Source organism: Mercenaria mercenaria, chromosome 16 (genome assembly GCF_021730395.1).
Source record: "Mercenaria mercenaria strain notata chromosome 16, MADL_Memer_1, whole genome shotgun sequence".
Lineage (NCBI taxonomy): Eukaryota > Metazoa > Mollusca > Bivalvia > Venerida > Veneridae > Mercenaria > Mercenaria mercenaria.
The window spans coordinates 3,205,367-3,228,937 of NC_069376.1; the positions used below are offsets into that span (position 1 = coordinate 3,205,367).

At 33.9% G+C, this 23,571-nt stretch overlaps 1 protein-coding gene across 1 annotated transcript; it reads right to left on the minus strand.

Moving 5' to 3' along the window:
• Positions 1–1,004: 1,004 nt before the first annotated feature.
• LOC123540067 (uncharacterized) lies at positions 1,005–23,571 on the minus strand. The gene is made up of 3 exons (XM_053527470.1): positions 23,553–23,571; positions 21,591–22,589; positions 1,005–9,803 (listed from the first exon to the last, which is right to left on the minus strand). The coding sequence occupies exons 1-3, from the start codon at positions 23,569–23,571 to the stop codon at positions 8,650–8,652; spliced, it is 2,172 nt and encodes a 723-aa protein (XP_053383445.1). The 3' UTR covers positions 1,005–8,649.

Here is a 23,571-nt window from a genome sequence, read left to right on the forward strand (position 1 = left end):
CGTAAATTTTGTTTAGAAATAAACATAATATTATAATAACCATGTATTTATAATTCGGCTTTCAAAAATTCAATACGTCGCTTCAATTTATCACTCTAGGAACAGATCTGCATACAGATGAAAACAAAATTTCTCATATATTTATAAACATCATGCAGATCTATTCCTCAAACAATAACTATTACATAGAAATCAGATTTAAATGTTTGAAATTTGGGCCTATATAACTTACTTGACGTGATTTATACAAATGCTGCGTGGTTGAATAACTTTAATTTTACCTTTATAATCATTGGGTGGACATACTTTGTTAATTGCGTTTTTAGGCGAGAAAATGTCAGCTGTAGTTAAGGTTTAGGAGTATATCACCAAAACACAGAAATATTTTATAAACGAACAACATCGTTACCAATATTATAACTGACCATTACATGTTCTGCCGTACTGAAAATATTCTGAAAAAGTTGTCCCCCTTTGAAAATGAATGCCATTTGTAAAGAAATAAAAATAAACAATCGCTGAAAACTGTGTTCCACCTAGTTATGTGAAATTTCAACACTCGCACGCTATTACAAATGCATCAAAACAACCATGTGTAACAGTTCCTTGAAAATGGTGAGTTTTTAAAAGCGCTTGACTGTCTGGAAGTGGGGCCTGTTTAAACAGTTCTTTTTTCGGAATTCAATGCTTATATCAGTATACTGACACTTGTTTTGTAGAGTAATAGAAGTAATATACACGCTATCATTACAAAAACAACAAAACAAGTGTCAGTATACTAATATAAACATTGAATTCAAAAAAAAAAAGACTGCCTAAATAGGACCCACTTCCGGGCAGTCAAACGCCTTCTAAAACTCACCATTTTCAAAGAACTGTTACACATGTTAGTTTTGATTCATTTGCAATCGCATGCGAGTGTTGAAATTTCACATAATTAAGTGAAACACAGTTTTCAGCAATTGATTATTTTTATTTCTTTACAAATGGCATTCATTTTCAAAGGGGGACAACTTTTTCAGAATATTTTCAGTACGGGACAGTACGGCAGAACATGTAATGGTTAAGTAAAATATTACAAGATGAAATGATCTTTAAAAGTTTAAGTAAAATATTGGTAACGATGTTATTCGTTTATAAAATATTTCTGTGTTTTGGTGATATACTCCTAAACCTTAAAAAACGGCGACTTTTGTTTACTTATTAACAGAGGACTCATTTTCAGTGGTAAGGTACTTTATTATTAACGTTTTTTTAAAGATAATATAACGCCATAACATTTTATCCTACTTTAATGCAAAGTAAAGGCAAAAATCAAGGGGTATGATAAATATTGCTTTATCAGGTCAGTTTTAGACCAGAAGGTAGGATAAATAGAACGTCAACTTATATATTTTCTACGATTCACTTAATAAATTAAAATTTACATGACAGTAACCTAATATTCTCTATCTCTCAGTTTTAAGTCCGACACGTTTAAATATCTGTATTATGAGTATAGCAGAGAACTGCAGAAAAAATACACAATGAAGATAAGGCTTTTATATCTCTTTCTTCAAACCAATGTCGATCACTGATTTAAACATTTGTCAATCTGATTTAAATCATCTCCTAAATGCCACCTTTACCTTATTATGATCACGTATTTCAGTCAGATTGAAATATTTGCTTTACTATTGTTAGATATGCACAAAACACTCAATCTATTTTGAGTAATTCCCACCATTTGGTAATCTACCACGTCATCAAATTTTGAAAACGTTTTGTAAGATCATTTCAGTTGTAACTTGATATGTTTTATTTGTTTTATTTGACGTAGGTTTAGTCTTATGATAATTTGACTATTATCTGGGGATTAATTCAAAATAGGGGCAGATATTTTGGGAGACACAGTGGATATTTGCGTTACAAGAATCCACAACGATTAAGTACAATGGTTCTAAGTAAAGGACATAAAGTTTATTCTGACGTATAATCTTGTTTTGCACAAGAACTTGAGCTTGTAAATGTATTTGTGTATTTGACTGTAAAATGCATTGCATAATTGATTTGTCGTAGGCATTGTTTAGATAATTGTAAGGAAAATGTGTTTGTGAACATACTGAATTTTTTTTTGTTACGGTGCTACGGGTAGGAAACACAAAACATTTTTGAATATAAATTATATTGAGGAGACCGCTTCAGTTCTTTTCTCGTCCGTTGACATGTTATCTCGTGCGCATGACATGTTGTCTCGTGCGCATCACTTATTAACGCGTTCAAATGACATGTTATCATGCACTCGACACCTTATTTTGTGCACTCAACATCTTATTTCGCACATATGACATTTGATCTACAGGGCTTAACATCTTATTTTGCACACGCGACATAGTATCTACAGAGCTTAACAATTTATTTCGAGCGCACGGCATATGTAGTATGAAAATGAATAGATCTTCTGGTCTTGTTTGAATCAAAATAGATTAACGTAGATATACATATGCTATAAACGATGATTATAGCATTCTTGTTATGACTATTAAGAAAACATATCGAAAACAAGTATTTTAGGTACATTATTGTATTTTAGATTAATGATCACATCTAAAATTTGTAACTTATGTAGATACAACATAAATAACCATCAATAGCTTTTGTTTAATTACGTTTTGAAACGAAGCAGTAATGTTACGTTTCTTCCTGCATAACGTAAAGCTTCCTATGTTAGTCAAACAAAACTGAAACATCGAGTATAGCAGAAAAATAAATCAATTATTTTGCAGTACTAAAACCATTCCGTAAGTTAGATATTTCGATGTCTGAACATAGATAGCAATAAACCTTAAAATATGTCTGATGGGCAGATATCTAGGAGGACAAAACATTTACCTGCCTATTTCGGGTTTGTGGGCTCGAGGCGGACAAAATTCTACATGGCTTGACTTGGATGGTTTAATATTTCAAATAATACACTAGTATATACAGTCCCTGACTCGCGTATTTTGCTTTTTCCGCGTTACCACCGGCACAAATATTTACACTGAAAGGAAAATCGCGATGATTTTTCTCATTGAATCATTACTTAAGACTGTGATAAATCGCGATGATTTTGTAAGACCCCGTGATCAATTATAGATAAAGTGTTCACGGTGACCCGCGATGAAAAATCTCAGCGGAACGCGCTGAATCGCGATGGATCGCGGCGAATCACCGGCAGTCACCGCGAAATCCAGGTAAGGCTGACTACGGGGCATATTTATACACTTAGCGAATGATTTTACGAATTATTTGCAGTCGGGTTTATTGCAAATGGCTAAATAACTAATGAATGTATCTTAAAGTTTATAAAATTTTACTTTTATCAAAAACACTTGTAATATCTTAGATGCAATAATATTTAAAATGATGAGTTACATTGATCATGAAAACGTTGACTATAATAGGAATTAAAATAAAGCGGCGCCGTTAATTCAAATTAAGTTTATTTCCTTTTAAATTGTTTGCTACTATACTTGGTATATAAAAGTAGTATTTTATTTATTTTCATATCAGTATACAGAACGGACTACGATGTTAATTAAACATATCACACATTACGAATTAATAAAAGTTATTCAGTAGTTTATCTGGACGTAACATTTAACAGATTGTTATGTATACTAATTTAACCAATTTCGAATAACTGTTAATTAAATACTATATCAAGTTTAACTTGAACACAATTTTATCTTTACACTGGTAACCTATAAGATCCAGTTTATGAAATATATTGTGTATTAGGCATTATTGCTGATGATAATGAAAACAAAAACAAAAAAACAACATAATTCAAATGTTTGACAAATATATTATAAGGAAAAAATGTGCATTTCATACCACGCGAAGCAATTGTCTTAAACTTGATCAATTATCGGCAAAAATTGTCAATTAACCCCAACTGACACGCGTTAAAACAACATGATTGAAATACCTCGTCACTGCGAAGAGTGAAACACGTAGCCGTCGGTATAATAATGTATAATGTACACTGACAAACTTGCAGAATTTACACTTTCTTAAATATTATAACAATAATGCTGAATTGATTTATTAACCACATATTCGGCTTAAATTTGATAATCTAATGCCTGCATGTAGTTTACATTTTAATTTGAAAGCAGTACCTGGTACATAAATAACCTTTAGTTTTCTTATAATTTTGTTTATTATTTCAAGTACTTCATTTAAAACAACAAAGAGTTTATGCGCCAAATTTAAGGGTTATCTTCTATTTTTTTTTGCAATAACAAGAAAAGAAAAATGTAAGGCATTTTTGTATTTTACATCCCTTTATTTCAAAACTGTCTTTAACTTTTAAACTTTTAAAGATCATTTCATCTTGTAATATTTATGTACTGCCTTAAAATTTAGTAAGTAATAATTTCTTAATAATTTTGAAATGATTTTGATTTGCTTCTGCGCAATTATTGAGAATTTAGTTATTGACTTTATACATGTATCTTGCAGAATGTTGTTTTACATTCACCGATTTAATTTTAAAAACGTGTAGACTGTCCGTTTTGCAGTATAAAGCAACTGCATACATATCATTATTCTAAGAGAGGTTCTAAGATATATATATATGCGATTTATCTTCCATATTCATTCATATTTGCTATCATGCGTTTTGACATTTCTTGCACAGGTGAAACTCAATAATCTGATTTCATCCTGTTGTGTTATATTTCTGTAGCTATTCATGATTGTACGTTTATGATAAAAATAACCACGATTTTTCTGTAAACTTTTTTATATCAGTACAAAAAATCAATTTCTGATGTGACTTTTTTCATTATCTTATCATTATGATACTAGAAAAAAATTAGTTTTCATTATATGTAAATATCTATCTTTTACATAACACGGTCACATTGAAAAACAATAACATAATTTTATCAATAGTAACACAAAGAATGCATTAGTTATATAAAGATAAATGTTATCAAATCTTGTTAGCAGAAAAACTTATATTATGAAAATACGTATAACTGAAATAATCTAAGCAAGATATGTTTAAAATTATTATTATTAAAGATAATGAAAAGCGATTTACGTTTTTATTTTTTCCTCTTAATAATTCATGTTAAATTTCCTGTTGTTGATAGATTCACAAGGGTGTAATCTTTCTATTGCAATGCATGTCGTAACTCCATTTGGTCCACAATTTTCACATTTCTTCAAAAACTAACTTTCGTACCGGTACTGACAACCCAAAAGCATCAGCTTTCGACTTAATGGGGGGAATACCCAGTTTCTTAGCGCATATTGTAAACCAGTCTATAATACTGCTGACAGTTTTAATCGAGCTAAATGAAATTGAACTCGCACGTTATATTGGTATCCTGCCGCCAGATGTTGTTCATGTTGTATATACTTATAGTAAACAACTAATATTTTGTTATTTTCCATTTATATAATAGTTTCAATAACATGTAGATTACTTTATACTGTTTTGTTATCTGTATCATTTGTATTATAATAATTATAACAACACGATTCTCAATAGCTTGAAACTTTGTACAGTGCTTCACATTGCCTTATGTATTTTATAAACACTGTTCACACTTGTTTAACTTGAACTATGTACATTGTTTTACACTGTCTTATGTTGAGGCTTTTAGTACAATTTAACCTCCTCAAGCTAACTAGGCGAAAATCTTTTGCCACAACACAAAATTTGTTAAGTCCAGACTTAAAAAGAAAAAAAAAAGTGAGTGCATTTACCACTTGATCAGGGAGTTGTTCCATGTATCAACCACCCTGAGACTGAAACATTTTACCGAGTTTCTGTACGGATCTCTTTTTGCATAATTTCTTGTTATGATCTCTAGTATTTCTGGAGAAGTCTTGAACAAACATTTCATTATTTTCTTCATGATCTATTTCATTGAGAATTTTGGACAATTCTATCATATCGGCTCTCACCCTATTGTACTCTAGTGTAGGTAACCCAAGATGCTTAGTCTTTGGTTTTAAGTTTGTCCTACTAATGATTTAACCATTCTTGTTGCCCTGCGTTGTGCATTTGCAATGCTAAAACACTTTTTTAATCTTTGGGACCAGACTGGAGAATCAGACTCTAGATGTCACCGCATGAGTGCTCCATATTTGTTGTTTATAATTATTTTTTGATTAAACCAGGTGACCTTGTTTTTAAATCCACATGACTAGGTTTCATTAAATCATCAGGAAAAACATTTCGGAAAGTTTCATTAAGATAGGGATACAAATGTGACCTTAAGGATGTAAACAAGCTTTTCCTTTGGTTTGACTGGATGACCCAGTTTTTTACCTTACATAATCTAGATTCTATCTTCATCTAGATGTGATCGAGATAAACATTCTGACTAAGTTTCATAAGGATTGAGTCATATCTCTGATTTCTAGAGTGTTAACAATGCAAATGATGTTGACGGACGCTGTACGATGCACACCGCCAACGACGAACAAAAACAGGTTACAATACCTTACATTGAGCACTTCGTGCTTAGGTGAGCTGAAAATCATGATTTAAAATAATGATGAATTGTGAGCATACATCATCTAGAAAAATAAAATTAAATGAGCGGAAGGAAAAAACACGCAGTGTGTGTGTTTTGTTGTGTGTTGTTGTTGTTGTTGTTGTGTGCGTGTGTGTGTGTGTGTGTATGTGTGTGTTTAACGTCTTTTTTCAACAATTTTTCAGTCATATAAACGACGGTGTCTACTTGTAGCAGTAAGCACTATGCCCAACTTATAGTGCAGCCTCACTGGAATATCACGCCGTAGACACGTGACATGATACCCCACCCAGTCACATTATACTGACCTTGGGCTGACCAGTCCTAGCACTTTCCTCCTAATGTTAAGCGTAAAGCAAGGAAGCTACTAGTATCTGGTATGACAAAGTTTTTCGTTGATATGGCCTGGTTAACTGATTTTTCATCCAACGTTATCTGGATAAATATTCGTCAGAGATTTCATAGAGACAACTATTCTGACGAAGTTTCATTCACGTCAAATGAGAATGCTACCCCTATTGCATATCTCTGATTTGACCAGGTGACCTAGTTTTTGTTCCAAAATGACCCATATTCAAAATTGACCTAGAATTCAAAAAAAGCAAACATTTTGACAAATTGTCATGAAATTCAAATGTGAAATTGGGTGTCTAGCACGTTAATAAGATTTTTATTTGACCCAAGTTCAGTATCTGCTTAAGGATCATCAAGATAAACAATCTGACCAAGTTTCGAGAAGATAAAGTCATAAATGTGGCCTCTAGAATTTTAACAAGCGTTTCCTTTGATTTGACCAGGTGACCTTGTTTTAGACTGTACACGACCAAAATTTCAAACTTGACCTAGAGGTCACCAAAACAAACATTCTGAACAATGCACATGAGTTTCAAACTTTGCAACAAGATCATCAAGATAAAAAGATAAACATACTGACTATATTTCCTAAAGATAGGGTCATAAATGTGGCCTCTAGACTGTTAACAAACTTTTCCTCCGATTTAACCGGGTGGCCTAGTTTTTTACCCCCACATAGTCCTGATCTTGAGATCATTGAAGCAAACACTCTGACCAATTCGCATGAGCGTTAACAAAATATTTCTACAATTTGACCTAGTGACCTAGTTTTTGACCCCACAGATCCAGTTTCAAACTTGGCCTAAAGATCATCAAGATAAACATTCTGATATAATTCCATGTATATTGTTGTACATGTGGTTCCTAGAATGTTAACAAGGTAAATTTTGACGTTTGACGGACGACGAACGACGAACGATGACGGACGCCGGACAATGACAGGTCCACATAGCTCACCTTGAGCATTTCCTGCTTTAGTGAGCCAAAATATTAATGGTGTCTAAATCATATGCTTGAATTTAAAATTCATAGATACTGTAAATGCAGAATTCTTCGCCAGGGTTCAACTTTCGCTATATTCGCGAGGACCTGCATCTCGCGATAATTAAATCTTGCGTAAATATTTACAACTAAAATAATTTAAATTAGAGTAGGATACCATTTTTGCAATTTCGTGAATATTAAACCACGCGAACATACTCAAAGTCTATAAAAGACGCTGCCTTAATGGGCGGTACCAATAAAGTGATTAACACATTGTTCCAGGTATTGTAGATCATACTTTTCGTAGCTTTATAACTCTTGCCGCTAATATTGTAATATTGTTAATTGTACTCAATGTTTTGCCACATGCATGCATATTTAGCTATTTTGGTGTATAAAGTTAAGTTATGATGATCAATATACGATATTTACATAAGTGCTGTTGGGAAGTTTTTATTCGAGTTATTACCTTTTATTTTAGATATCAAGTTCGTTGTCTACACTTCTTCTTCTTTGCCACCTTTTGTTTAGCTGAGGGTCTCTGTCGTCGAGTTCTTAAGCTTCGTTAATAACTCTGAGAAAGAGGCCCTCAGGAAGAATTTTAACCTGCAGGTATTTATCAAGGCATTGATCAAGATGTAGCAATACTTACAAATAAAAAAGTAATAACTATTTAAAATTTAAATCTAGACATTACGAAAAACATTGAAGAAGTAAACGTTTGAAGTCTGAGTACTATAATTTTTAAAAACTGTTTTCTTGAAGAGAGTTAAGCGTTTTGTTTATGTTTTTAAGTGCAATTCTCATTTAACTCTTTTCCAAGCTCGTTACCATTCGTGTCATTCTTGGGCTGTCGTGCTTGGTGCGAGCCTTTCCCAGGATTGGTTGCGTTTCTATTCAAGTCATTTTCGGGCTGTCCTGTTTGTTGCGAGCTTTTCCCAAGATTGGTAACATCTCTGTTCACGGCACGTTTGGGCTGTTCAGTTTGTTGCGAGCTTTCCCCAGGACTGGTTACATCTCTGTTCAAATCATTTTTGGGCTGTTCAGTTTGTTGCTGGCATTCTCCAGGATTGGTAACGTCTCTGTTCACGTCATTTTCGGGCTGTCCAGTTTGTTGCTGGCATTCCCCAGGATTGATAACGTCTCTCTTTACGTCAGTTTTGGGCTGTCCAGTTTGTTGCGAGGTTTCCCCAGGATTGGTTATGTCTCTATTCACGTCATTTTCGGGCTGTCCAGTTTGTTGCGAGCTTTCCCCAGGATTGGTTATGTCTCTATTCACGTCATTTTCGAGCTGTCCTGTTTGTTGAGAGCTTTCCCCAGGATTAGTAACGTCTATGTCCACGTCATTTTCGGGCTCTCTTGTTTGTTGCGAGCCATAGGTTTGTTTCATGAATGACTTCATTTCTGCTCCAATCGATTGTATCTCCTTTCTCATTTCTTCTAAGTTTTGTTTTTGCATACGATTCATTGTTGTTTGTATCATTTTTTTCGTTTCTTTAACATTTTCAGACAACTTCTTCTCTAAATGTGCAACTGTCAGCTCCTCTTTGAATGGTTTTAGATTTTGTACTTTAAGCTCCCTGAGTATATCTGTAATAGGGGTAACAACACCATGCTGCAGATCATTGTTATCAGCATCATTCAAAACTCCAATAACCATTCCTATACATATTAAATCATTCGTATAATCTTTCGTAAATACCAAACCACCAGAATCCCCCCGTTTACAGACATTCATATTTTCATTTACAATTTCATACTGATTTAAGAATATCGCACCTCCGAGCATATCTTTAGCTTGAAATCCAATTTCTCTAACGGACAAACGGTCAAACATTACTTTTCCACTGGTGATACCGGAAGCATACCCGCATTTCTGGATTTCATTGGAACGTTTTATTCTCGTCTTTCCCCAAGTTTTACCTGTGACATATTGTAGGTTCTCTGAAAATAAAATGCAAGAAATTTAATACATGTGGGCTTATCATATTTATATTTGATAAATTTAGCTGTAATAAACCTGATAAATTAAGGTAGATCTGAAAACTATTCTACAATGTAGATCTTAAACACACCCTTTTTCAATCGTAATTTCAATGTTATATGCGCAATTACGCTTGTGTTCGGTTCGACAGGGATTGTTTGTATAACCGTTCAATGTTCGCTAACACAGCAGTTCCTAAACATATGACGGACCATATTTTGTGAAAATCTATGAGACGGTGTATCTGAATATAGCCTTTTTATCAATTTCAACTCTTGAGTACGCTGATACATGTAGGTATGAAAGTAAACAATTTTATAAATGCAGTAAACATTCATTTAAACAAGAAAAAACATAACAAGACAAACATAGAAACATTTCAAAAATATTTAACAGTCTAACGTTTCGATAAGTTTGCGAATTACTGGAGACTCCAGAATTAACTGTATATGTGTGTGTGTGGGTGGTGGTGGGGGGGGGGGGGGGGGGGGGTTGACGGCAACCGAATTTTTAATTGACGGGTGGTGGGGCCCATCGGAAAATCATAATAATGGGTGATGGGGTCTATCAGAAATTCATGATTATCGGTAGTGGTCCTCACAAAAAAACGTCTTTATGGGTGGTGGGTTGATTGTAAAAATTAAAAAAAAAATATAGAAGGGGAGTGGGGTGGGGTGTTTGATCACCTCTCTTAATTAATTACGGACATTTTCCTTCCTTTTAAATTACAAGTCGCTACTTTACGGACCGCGATACACGGACCGCAATTTTGATATCACCGACCTAAGAAACATTTTTTTTAAATTTCTGATCATTAAAGATTTTTGTCTGTCTCGTCGTCTCCCCATTGAATTTGCAGTTTAAATCATGCTGAAAGCGTCCTTAATCGCCGAAAGTATATGTCATTCAACATTTCTGACGTAATAGAATCGTGTCACAAATTATTTACTGTATCTCGCACAAGTCCATAAAATCCGTGGAAACCGATTGATTCTTCTTTTTTCCCGCCTTTCATTTGCTCTCGTGTATTCCGACTGACACGTGACGCGAATTAATAAATGTTTGTTATGCCATGTATTGTCATTTACCAGTTACGACTGAATGCAGCTAACGATGGTTTCAGAAATGAGATCGAGGCCTAAAGTTCGTTGATTTTTTTCTTGCTCGCACAAATACTTAAAACAGACGTACGAGAAATTCCACACAAAGTAGTATGTTAATAAATCAATGGTACAGATTTCGTTATCCGGTCCAGGCGTAAACAACATCGTCATCATCGATATTTAGGATATAAATGTATTTCAATATATTTGTGAACCACTTGCCGATTCCGAAACGTTTTTACAAGAAAATATGTAAGTCGCTAAGAAAACCCATATCATAATATTCCCGACAGTCATTCTCGTTTATAATTATGGGAAGTCACTAATGCCGCACACAATCATATTTACTGCAGTATTACGCAAATGTTTTCTTTGCGCAATCGATTTGTCTATTTTTCTGTTGAATTGTTAAGTTAAATCGCCTATCAATGCAAAGTTAAACTGTAAAAAAGAACGTGAACATCAATTTCTTTAAACTTCTTGCATGATTTATGTTGCTCATGATAAAAAAAAAGCCACGTGTTCATTTGATTTGCAAGGTGAACTTATCTTCTGTTAGTTTCAAACAGATTAAAGGAACCTATCATAAATAACTGCATTTTTTTCATTTAAAACTATTAATGACAGAGCCGGTATCGTAAAAAGAAAACTGTTTAGTAAAAAATATGACTTGAAATATTTCATATCTTTTCCTTAACATAATTTGTCTAAATTATAACAAAATTTGTCTTAATTATTTCCGTTATTCGTGGTGAAAAAGATCTTCGCGTTTAGTCATTTAAAGGCATTGACCTCCAGGTTTTCGCTTGAACATTAGAACACGATCTGTCTTAAAAACAAAAACAAAAAAATAGAAAATACGCTCCAGTCGGGAATCTAACCCGGGCCGCCGCGGCAATAATCATTTTCCTGCGTTCTTGACCAATACACCACAGAGGAAAATGCACTTAACAGTCGTTAAATATAAAGCTTTATGAACTTAAGTATCCCGCTATAAACATTTTCAATTTTGAATGGAAAAAATCGCAAAAACAACTAATGCTTACGTGTTTCTATAACATATAATCCGCCAGTAACTAAATTTTAAAGCCTTAAGAAATATAGCAATAATTTTCTGATATCTACATTTTTTCTTTTGTGTTGTCGTACGATCTGGAGGTCAGTGCCTTTAAAACACGTTTACTAAAAACATGTACTGCGTGAAATAATTATTCTAAAAACGGATGACTAAATTTTCATAAATCATGTCCAAAGAAATAGCAAGCCGTGTCGGCGTCAGGGCATGATAAAAATGCCCTTGACTCAACATTATTCTTCCAAAACCATTTTCAGTAGAAACTGTGCTAGATCGGTAAATCTATATATATTTTCGTACACTGTTCGTCAGATTTTTCTAATGATTGGTTGAACACACCTACAGACGTGGACGTTAAGATGGAAACGTGAATAATAAAAGAACCAGCCTATACGAATGAAAATCCGTCTTAAATATGCGTAAATATCGGGCAATCGTATACGCCGATAGAACCGGAAGCAGACGTTACTTCTTTGTATTTTGGCGGGAAAACTGCACGTGCCTTCCATGAAGCTCCTTCGGTAATGACCGAGTGCTTAGAGAAAATTACGTATTGGAGTTATATTTTCGCGTCAGCAGAAATGTTACGGTGTACTTGTAAACAAAATGCTCTACAACCAAATGAAAATGTATGCTTCAAAGCTTGAATTTATATCGTGTCTGTACATCTGTGACAGGCTCTGAAATGTCTGAATTTATAATATTTTTCATTCGAGTTTTAATGTTATATTTATGTGTTCAACTTCCAAATAACAATCAAACACTAATTGACATGTAATGACTCCTTGAAGCGTTGGGTCGGAAGAGGTAATCAAAACATGTTTTACGGGTGACCTAAACGAAACGTGCTTATAATAAATCAGGTGGGTGGGATATAAACATTTTTCTAAGCTTACGGTGTATTTTGCAAGTGGAATGAAGCATTTTGACAATGTTTACCCGGTGACTCTTCAACGTTTTTGAGAACTGTAAATATCACCGAAAAATTATGGGTCGTGGGGTTGGACGAAAATAAAAACTTATGGGTTGTTGGGTTTTTCAAAAAGTGCCTTCCGACCCCCATCCCCTACAACAAATTCTGGAACTGCCAAAAGCAGGCTTTTGAATTTTGGTAACATTGCAGTTTTAAGACTTTAGCTACCCATACAATTCAAAATATTTGTAAAACTTCATCTCTTGGCCGAACGCTTATTGTGCTTGCTCTCCTGTATCTCTTTACTTTAAAAAATCCAATCTGTTTTATTTCAGCGAGCGGAGTTGGCCGAGATACCCTCCGGGCTCAAGTAGTTCACGTTTAATGTATTGTTGTTTGACACGAAAAATTGATTGTGATAACTGGTCAATCGAAATATGCACAGAGAATTTTTTTAAAAATGTAAATTGAAAAGAAAAAAAACCCAAATACCTCCATAATAAAAAAAAAGCATTTCACAAAACTATCTACACCTATCTCTCCACATTCATGTAACAAACATCGACGAAAAATTTCACATATTCATATGCAGTTATTACAGAGATATAATCGAATCAATCAATCCGAGCGGAATGAAATGCTGCCTATACTTGGCATAATAACATAATGTTTACTTTTTTTGGCACCTCAAAGTGTTAAAACACACTTGATGCTTATGTTAGAATGATAAAGACAGAGTTTGTGCCAATCGGACAATATACGTGTAATAACATGTGTTTAAGTAAAAATGTTCATTCCTATGAAAGTAACGTCTTAGGATTCGGCTGCCAAAACAAAGAGGAGCCACGAAAACTTACTAAAAAGTAAAGGGGGAGGGGATGCAAATAGTAGCGTAAATGAAAGGAAAAGGAGCCACCATCTTCCAATGCAAAACAAATGCCAAAATAACACCAATTTACAAAAAAGGCTCTTCATCAGATAGTCACAGTCACATGCCAGTTTCTATGCTCCAAGTACTCTCTTAACTATTTGAAAGGCATCTATATGTCTATATGAAAAACTTTCTTGGTGGTAACAACCTGCTCTACCCGGAACAGTCTGGGTTTAGCAGTAAGTACTCATGCGAAACAACACTTACAAGTATAATGATCACTGGATACTGGTTATGAACAAATGATTATATGTTGGAATAAATTTCTTTGACAAAAGCGATCACACAGTCCTCCTAGATAACCTGAAATTACATCACTTCAGTGACACTTCCATTGCACGATACACTTCATATATTAAAAGCACAAAAAGTATTAGTCAGCTTTCAGAAGTCCAAGTCATTTCAGCAAGTGTTTTCGAAGGATCTGTTCTTGTACCCCTGCTATACCTTCTTTATATTAATAACTTATCACTTAACATTGGTGACTCAGCAGTAGATATGTTTGCTGACGACAAATCTCTGTCTGCATAAGACAAAACAATAACAGAGGTACACACTACTCTCCAGATTGATATTGGGACAATTGAGGAGCGGTTCTTTTGAACAATTTCTCACACTATTAATCAATTATAATATGTCTATTCATTTGTATCTTATTATAATTTTAATGTTATCACTTTTTAAACGACATTCGAACTAATAGCTAGCTACTGATTTTAGATGCTACAGATGTATATATGTATGACAATGGAAGCGTTTCTGAAATGTAGAAAACTGCTATTTGAATATGTTTTTTATATATTCCCATTTTTTGCCTATTTTCTGTTTATCACTGTTTCTAAACTGTCATGTACTTTCATGTAAATAATGTCTGCTGTGTGAATCATTTTGAAAAATTAATTGTTTTTAAATATCAAAAATGTTATCCACATAAAATGAAGTGAACTGCAACATTTCTAAAGGCCATACATCTATTGTCACTTGGGCAATCTGACTGAAACTTGACGGAACGCATAACCTCATAGTGGTAAATATGTATATGACGTTTTATTTAAATATTTCCAAGCACTTCCTAGATATGGCTCCGGACGGACGGACAACGCCAAAACTTTATCACTCCGACTTCGTCGTGGGATAATAAAAAGTGCATTTTTGAGCTGAATCTTATGAAAATATATTGTAAATATATATCTGAAGTATGAATCTGTTTGTAACAAACATTAAACGTGTAAAGTTACCATTTCCATTATCTGGTTTTAATGTATCGTTATTTTAAAAAAAATCTTTTACGCTATAGCATATTTCAATACTTCTCAAGCAGTGAGATATTTTTCAATATCGTATCTTTAGAATACGTTACCAATGAATTTAGATATAATTATGTAGAAAGAGATTAACATTATATTGCTTTGATTTGTTCGAGCTTTATAAAGTATGTCAACCAAGTTATCGTCTAAAACATCAATTGTACATTCAATGATCGTTTTATTAATTACAATGTATGATGTACTTTTTTATTTTTTTTTATCATTGCTGTAAATAACACAATTTACATCGATTACTTATTTGTATGTATATATATATCATGTATAGCCTTTTGTAGTGTCGTGAAGTGTATCTTTGCGGTCATTTATTTGACAAATATCGCACTTTTCTTTAGCGTTTCATGAACACTGACTGATTATAATGACATGATTATGCGCGCATTATCAAACTATCAACTGTTAAAAAGCAGCATTGCATAAAAACTAGAAAAACAACAAGATGAAACATACAGGTATTTGATTAATCTTTAGCTTTAAACTTACGAATTTGGTGTGTGAGTGTTCGATTCACTCTTTGTTAAGTTGCTTAATATGAGAAGCGAACACGATCAAGTGTGTAATGTGGTGTTTGTCGGATAAAAGGTTTGTTATTTCGTTAAAGTGGACATTATGAATTCTCCCTTAACAACTGTTTGCGTCATTTTTATTTTCTTTATATTCTTTACAGGTCAGTGGGTTCTGCTAAAATTAATAAATCTGTAGAAGTATCCCTTAACACTTAGGAGTTTCTTGTAGTTACTGAAAAACGAGGCATCTCTTATGGCATATATTCCAGTGAAAATTTCTGTGACAAAAGTAGCAGAATCGGCTGACGTTGAATCCGAATTAGAATAATGTCGGTTACTATGCATGTCGTCTGAGTTGTTATTACATCGAGGCCTCTTTAAGCCGTCACACAACGATGATGGTCCTTTCAGCCAGAAGGGGTTATCTTTGAATTAACAGTTTGCCTTTCGTTTCTAGATTTGCGGAGTTTTCTCTTCTAAACTGTAGCTCAAATTACGTGGATCTGTAAGTTTCTGAATTCAAATCATGTGACATAGAAGTGTTGAGAGGTGAACCCCATTTTATGGGTGATAGTCTAACTACTGTGAACAATGGATTCTTCCCTTTTCTCGTCTGTATGCAGAGGAAAAGATCCAAAGAAGTGGTAAGAAGATTCTCCAATGGCTTTGGTTATACATTTTTCTAATTTGAATCACGGATTAGATTCATTTACTTGAGATTATCCAAAGAATATCCAATTAAAGTTATAGGAACTGACAAATTTATATCTTATTCAGAGATGTCGGAGGCAAAAGCGGACGCAGTGGTCCAGAGGTAATACTTTCTGAAAATGTTCTTGGATTTAATAAAAAATATTTACTTTTGAGCCCTGTTATGCAGTGTGACACCACTAAAAATTGCTATTCCTAGGATTCCAATAAGTATTTTAATCATCGTAAAGGTAGTATCTTTCTACGTGAAGAATGTAAATGGAGTTGTGATCATATACGCTTAATTTAGCAACTTCTTTATAGCAGTCCGTGTTACAATTTATTAAGTAACTATGTAAAGTTTGTTCTGTAGTAATATCACTCTATGTTGACAGAAAGCTATATTCTAAAATAGACATCAATAAAAAAAAAAGATAAAGAAATGAATTATGTTTGTCATCTATTCAAATGAGTACCATAATGAATATGAATTATATATTTTTTCTAATATACTTCAGGGTGGTCCGATAACTAATAAATGAACTAGTGGTCTAAGATTTAAGCTTACTTAAAAACGTGTGTGTATTTTTCTATATAATTTCGTTTACCTAGATCCAGAGCGAACCATATCAATGATGACATTATAAAGTTCTACCTCCCGAATGACGTCAAGACGCTTATGGAAAAAAATATAAGTTAAACGTGAAATTAATTGCGGCAAGTGCAATTTAACGGTAAGATAATATTTTGTATTACAAATAATCTACAAACAAATTTTCCTATACAAATCAAATATAATACACAAAAATCACGAATGTAAAACGTATAGATTAAACAGGATACATATACATATATTTTTAAAAGTATTTAAGTGATAAGTCCTAGGATAAAATACTGTTCTACGCTGTTTTATAATTTTTTAAAAACAAAAAACAAACAAACAAACAAACAAAACAACAAAAATACAATGCATCAGTCAGTAACAAAATATTGTACAAAGAAGTTAGTTTTTAAGCAGGCTTTTCAAAGCAGCTAGCTAGTCAGCTTTTTGACTGAAGTGCGTAGTGGCGTAGCTTTAGCCGGAAAACCTGCTCTGTGGGAACACTTAGACAGTCGCATTGGAGAGAAAAACCTAAGATGTTAGGGGTGTGGAATGGTGCATAAATACTGGCTAAATTTGAAGCCGTAACATGAAATCACACAAAAAGGCTTAGAATAATCTCTTTCCAGTATGATGCTTATGATATTTCTACAAGATCGGATCCATTTTTTCCTTCACTGATTTGAAATTTGATTAAAGTCCTGTTCCGCGGCTATTCAAATTTTATTGTGTATGTAACCCATGATTACAATAGGTAATAGATAACGGCCACGTGCCACACTTTAGCACGCAAAACCACAAATATTTTATGCAGACTTTTATATAAAATAGATTCAATTTAGACAGGCGTCACTGTTCATAGTCAAGATTTTCATGCTTTTTAGTGACTATTTAGGGTTAAAAGGTAGGACTGGAGCAGGTCTTTAAACCCCGATTGTTTTCAAAATTACAGAATAAATGTAAAATAATAGTGTCATGTGCTTATTTGCTAGACAGAATGGTTTAGCCTTACGCAAGTTTTAGTAATAGGTGCCTATGGGAAATCATCTTTTCAAATATAAATTGTCCCCAATGCAGCTTTTACTGAAACTTCTCTGTCGGAAATATAAGTTACGTATATTAAATCAAATGTATAAGTCCGTGTGTTTTAATGTTTGCCTTCAATATTTAGTTCAGCGCATTTCAAGCCGGTTTAAAGACACTATTTAGAACTATTTAACATTCTAACAATTTTAATATTATGTTTTATGTTTAGAAATATAATACTGTTGTCATTTTCAGAACTTTACTCATGGGGGTTGCCATACAAGAATTGAATTCGAATCCGGGCTTTAGCCATACATTGTATGCCTTACTTCCGGTTTATCAAATTTTCAGAATAACCTTAAGTGATAATGCCTTTTGTTTTTATCAGGTTAGATTGTATTCGATATTCGACTTCCTTTTTTTTCAATAAAGGTATAAAATATCTTACAGTTATAATATTTAAATAAAGTAATGAACTAACTCACCGTGTGTACGCACTTTAGGATGGATATAGCTATAAACAAACTAACAGTACAGTAACTACTCCAATCCACTATTTGCTTTTAAACTTTGTGTGCAGAACTTTTAATCGAATTTATCTTGCAAACCCTACAATAATGTCTTCGCTAAGAAAGCAGTCAATCTGAACGCCGTATGTCCATATGTTACACCATACACAGTGATTAATGTTAGCTTAACATGTGCTCAGCCGTTCCTGTATGATTTTGCAGACCTATTTTAACTGGTCAACAGCGTCGCGGTAAAAGTTTTTAACTGCTGATTGTATATATAGGCGATAGTTGTTGTTTAACAACATAGTGACTGCCTAAGAGACGTCTTTTAGGAAGCATACCTGCAATAATGGTTATTAAGAGTGTGGATGTTCTCCAACAAAGTCGTCAGTGTGGATATTCTCGTTTTAATAATTTTGTTTGTTTTGAATAAAATATCGTCGGATATCCTTGAAAACAGCAATATACATCAATGGTTGAGTATTATGCTAGTCACTGGTATTTAACGAGCGTAAAATCTGTCCTCATTTCACGAAAATACGATCAAAACTCACTTTCTTAGATAGAAGTGTGGTACTGCTCATGCCCTCTTTGCCAACTGTTCGGGAAAAAACCAAGCTATACGTACAAGATGGAACACCAATGCAGAATAGAATACTGCAGGCAGGGTACGGTGCTCTATCTCGAGTCGAAATTTGCAGTAATAAAAAAGTTACAAGACCTTTTTTACCTGAATCGGCGTAAATTTGTGTGTGGTCAGCTCATTTGCGCTGCTTTTTGATGACGTTGCATTCTTGGTTTCCCCACCGTGTATAATCAAATTTTTATATATATACTTTTTAGATATGATACGGAGTCGTGAAGAAATGACATGAAGCTGAAAGTGTAGTTAGCATGACAAACGTTTGAAAGTTTGCATTAAACTAAAAAATCTGGAAATTACCGCTATATTTCTTGAGATAGCTTTGAAACCTAATAACTGACAGACTATATGTTATGTTAACGTAATTTTACTTCTTTTAACAATGACAAGAGCCATGTTAGACATGGCTAATCCCCCCGCCGGGCATATTATAATTGAAGGATGTGGTCCGCATCAGGAGTTTTAAGATGTGGAAGAAAGAATAAGTCAGTAGTGAGGTGGTTTACTGCTAAATTTTATTAATTTTCATGAACAGTATAGCTATGATGTTTTTCTATATGGCTACTGTAAAAAGAAGGAATGGAAAGCTAACAGGGAACTAGATACTAGTCACAATATATGCCCGTCAAGGCAAATTTCTTTACTTTAGCAGCTGTATTTGCAAATGGAATGTTAATTTTGTGGTTGTTTAGTAATCATTGTAAGTCTTTTGTTTTTTAAAGTCCACAAAAAACTCCTTACCAGGTAGAGATACCTTATATATAATAAAATTAATAAAATACACCTAAAACTGGAGAGTAACATCTATGTTGTACCACAGAAAAGTGGTCTTGTTTTTTCCCTAGGGTCAATTATAAAAATGTTACAATATAAGTTATTTATAGTAACAACTAAGGGAAGTTAATCTTTAAAAAAAAAAATTGCAAGTCCACATAAAAATCTTTATCAGGTAGAGATTGGTCAAAATACACCTCAAAATTGGATTTAGCATGCTTGTTGTACTACAGAATAGTGGTCTCGATTTTTTCCCTACGACTAGTAATGAAAAAGTTACAATAAAAGCTATTTAAAGTAACAACAAAGGGAAGTAATTCTAAAGAAGGGAACTGCGCATGACACTTCGTCTCATGATGGTGTATAATTGTGCCAAGTTACATCAAAATCCCTCCATGCATGAAGAAGAAATGCTTCGGACAAAGTCATTCTTGTGTCTGACCTTTGGCCTCTAAGTGTGACCTTGACCTTAGGCCTAGTGACCTGGATCTTGCGCATGACACTCTGTCTCGTGGTGGTGAACATTTGTGCCAAGTTATATCAAAATCCCTCTATGCATGAAAAAGAAATGCTCCGGACAAGGTTTTTATTCTTGTATCCTTTGACCTCTAAGTGTGACCTTGACCTTAGACCTAGGGACCTGGTTCTTGCGCATGACACTCCGCCTTGTGGTGGTAAACATTTGTGCCAAGATATATCAAAATCCCTCTATGCATGAAGAAGATATGCTCCGGACAAATTTTTTAAAGAAAATATGATAAAGGGGAATAACTAAAAAAATTAGGCAAGGTAGAGTTATTGTTCTTGCACACTGCACTTTCTCCCAATGTGTTCTATCAGTGTATGAAGTTTGAAGAAAATCCCTCCAGTACTTTTGGGGTTATGCTCCGGACAAAATGTTTTAAGAAAATATGATAAAGGGGAATAACTCAAAAAAGGGCAAGGTAGAGTTATTGTTCTTGCATATTGCACTTCCGCTCAATGTGTTCTATCAGTGTATGAAGTTTGAAGAAAATCCCTCCAGTACTTTTGGAGTTATGCTCCGGACAAAATGTTTTAAGAAAATATGATAAAGGGGAATAACTCAAAAAACAGGCAAGGTAGAGTTATTGTTCTTGCACACTGCACTTCCTCCCAATGTGTTCTATCAGTGTATGAAGTTTAAAGAAAATCCCTCCAGTACTTTTGGAGTTATGCTCAGGACAAGGATCGTTGCGGACGCACGGACGGACGGACAGACGGACGGACGCACGGACGGAGAGCATTTCTAATATCCCCTTCGCCTGTGGCGGGGGGATAAAAAATATCGAAAAGCGTTAGTAACGCTTTATTCTTGTAAATGTTTGCTATAGTTTAAGTGTAATAAAAACTACATCCTCCATAGCAGTATTGGTAACGACAGTGTTAAATTTATCATTGCCGCGGCGGTCCGGATTCTATTCACGACACTGTCATCTTTTCCTTGAATTGGCATTTTTAAATTAGTTTAAGAGCAAAAAGCTATACTCTATGTTCATGATATGACCAAACTTCAATTTAAAAGCAAAATCATTTTTAACCGAAATCTGGAGTTTAGTGTATTTGGCAGTGATATGCTTTGATAACAGGTTGTCATTTCACCTTAATACCAACATTACTACATACTGACCATTTGTACTGCCATATGGAAATGTTCCTGCAACTGGATGGCGATCTTCTATCTGAATTAGAGCCAGGTCAACACCTGCAGAGTTGTTTTCGCCACCCTTTGTTAAGGTTGCCTCAACAACGCGTCCTATTATGTGCTCGTCCTCTTTGGATGGCTGGTACACTAGACATGGATCCTTTGCAGCTGACCAATGTTGTCTTTCTTTATCTTTCAATTTTTTCAACTGCCCAGTGTTGTAAACGACATGGGCGCAAGTGAATCCACAAAGCCCATATTCAGGGTGGTCAATAAATCCCCCTAAAGTTCCAAAACCGTCAGAGAAATCAGAAGAAATTTTACAACCCATAAGTAAATTGTCCTGATAATCTGGGTCTGAAGCTGTTTTGAATACTCCGTTTCGAACAACTACCTTATAGCCTTGGATTGTACTTGGTAGTGGTTCTTCTGTGTGTGGAATGCTGTAGTACCTGTTTGTGCAAGGATGAACGTACATAACAATGCATAAACTTTCTTCTCTTTCAAAACTGATTTTTCTTGCAGTTATAGCGCTCAAAAACTTATGGCTTGTCATATACTGTTTCGAAATTATATTTATTGTTTCGTTAACAGCCGATGATTCCTCGGCCAAAAGTTCACTTTCCGGATATGTTGTCAAATTATAAGGATCGGCTTGATCCTTTGTCTTGCAGCTTCTGAATAAGATGTCATAATCGAAGCATAAATCGGAACGTTGGACACCTTCAGACTCAAGGTACACTGAAAAATGCAACTCACGATCATTTTCTTTCGTATATGCAGCATATACATATGCACAAATCGGCAACGCAGCTTTGATTTTCTCATAGATTTGTTTACATACCAACTCTACTACAGCAGATTTCCTGCCAAGACGGCGAACCAGATCTGTAAGGTCGAACTTATCTGGAAGACCTCCGCCATCTATTAATGCCTGGGTATTCTCCACAGTTTCAACATTTTTCCATGTACTTGATCTAATATCTGTTAATATATATATATATAAATTTATGCTAATAATCAAGCAGGCCTCTCTGTCACATCGGTTCTCGTTAAACTTTTATATTCTAAAGCCATGGAAATTTTGCAAAGTATTAAAAGTTTATGAAATAAAATGTATCAAACTATTTCATTTACATTACAATCTGACTTTGTTTACCTATCCTTTGATTCACTGTAGTGAAACGAGGAATTTTGAAACTTCTTCTCATGATTTGTTTCATGTCACCCGAAAGGTACTCATGGAATGTAAATGAAATATTTTGAATTCTAAATGTACCTTTTATATACTTTTGTTTTAAAGCCATATTGGTCAGTGAAAATTTTGACATTAACAAAATTCTTCCAGGTCATTAAGAAAAAGGCTCAGAAAAATAAAAAATAATGTTTTAAATTGCTTTTCCAATACTATAGTGCAGCCATACGGTGACTTAATTTAATAAAATCGTGCCATTTGTGGAAAAAGCATCAAACTTTGTACAAATGTTACTGGATATTTTCTGTAAAAGAAGAAGAAAGGAAGTTACCAAATACCCAAGATGGCCGGCCATTTTCAAAATGACAGCCAAAATGAAAAAAAAAAAAATGTCTCCTGCATTCTGTGTTCGTTGATATTTATTGGATGTCACTGCGTTATCAGTATAGCCGTCAAAAGTAAAATGGCCAAAATATAAGTACAAAGAAGTGATTTATTTCATGGACTGAACCATCAATATACTGTAAATTTAGAACATATAGTTCATGAATAGCGATTTTCAATAGATATAAATAAAGAAAACTCTTGTCGTATCTATATGGGAAAGATATTAAGAACACAAAACCATTTTACACAGCCTTTTTCAGCAACAGACCAAACAGCTGTTTTATGTACTTTTTAAAGAAAATGGATCAATATTTTACGAAATATTTACATATTTGATGCCTACAAAACTAATGTTATCTATTTACCTTTCCAATGCATATACAT

Bases quoted from the DNA above. Each gene is read 5' to 3' on its own strand.
- LOC123540067 (XM_053527470.1), bottom strand. The intron at 9,804-21,590 runs GTCAGTATGTAG...TTTTATTTTCAG, and splicing joins TCCATATGGCAGTACAAATG to AGAACCTACAATATGTCACA.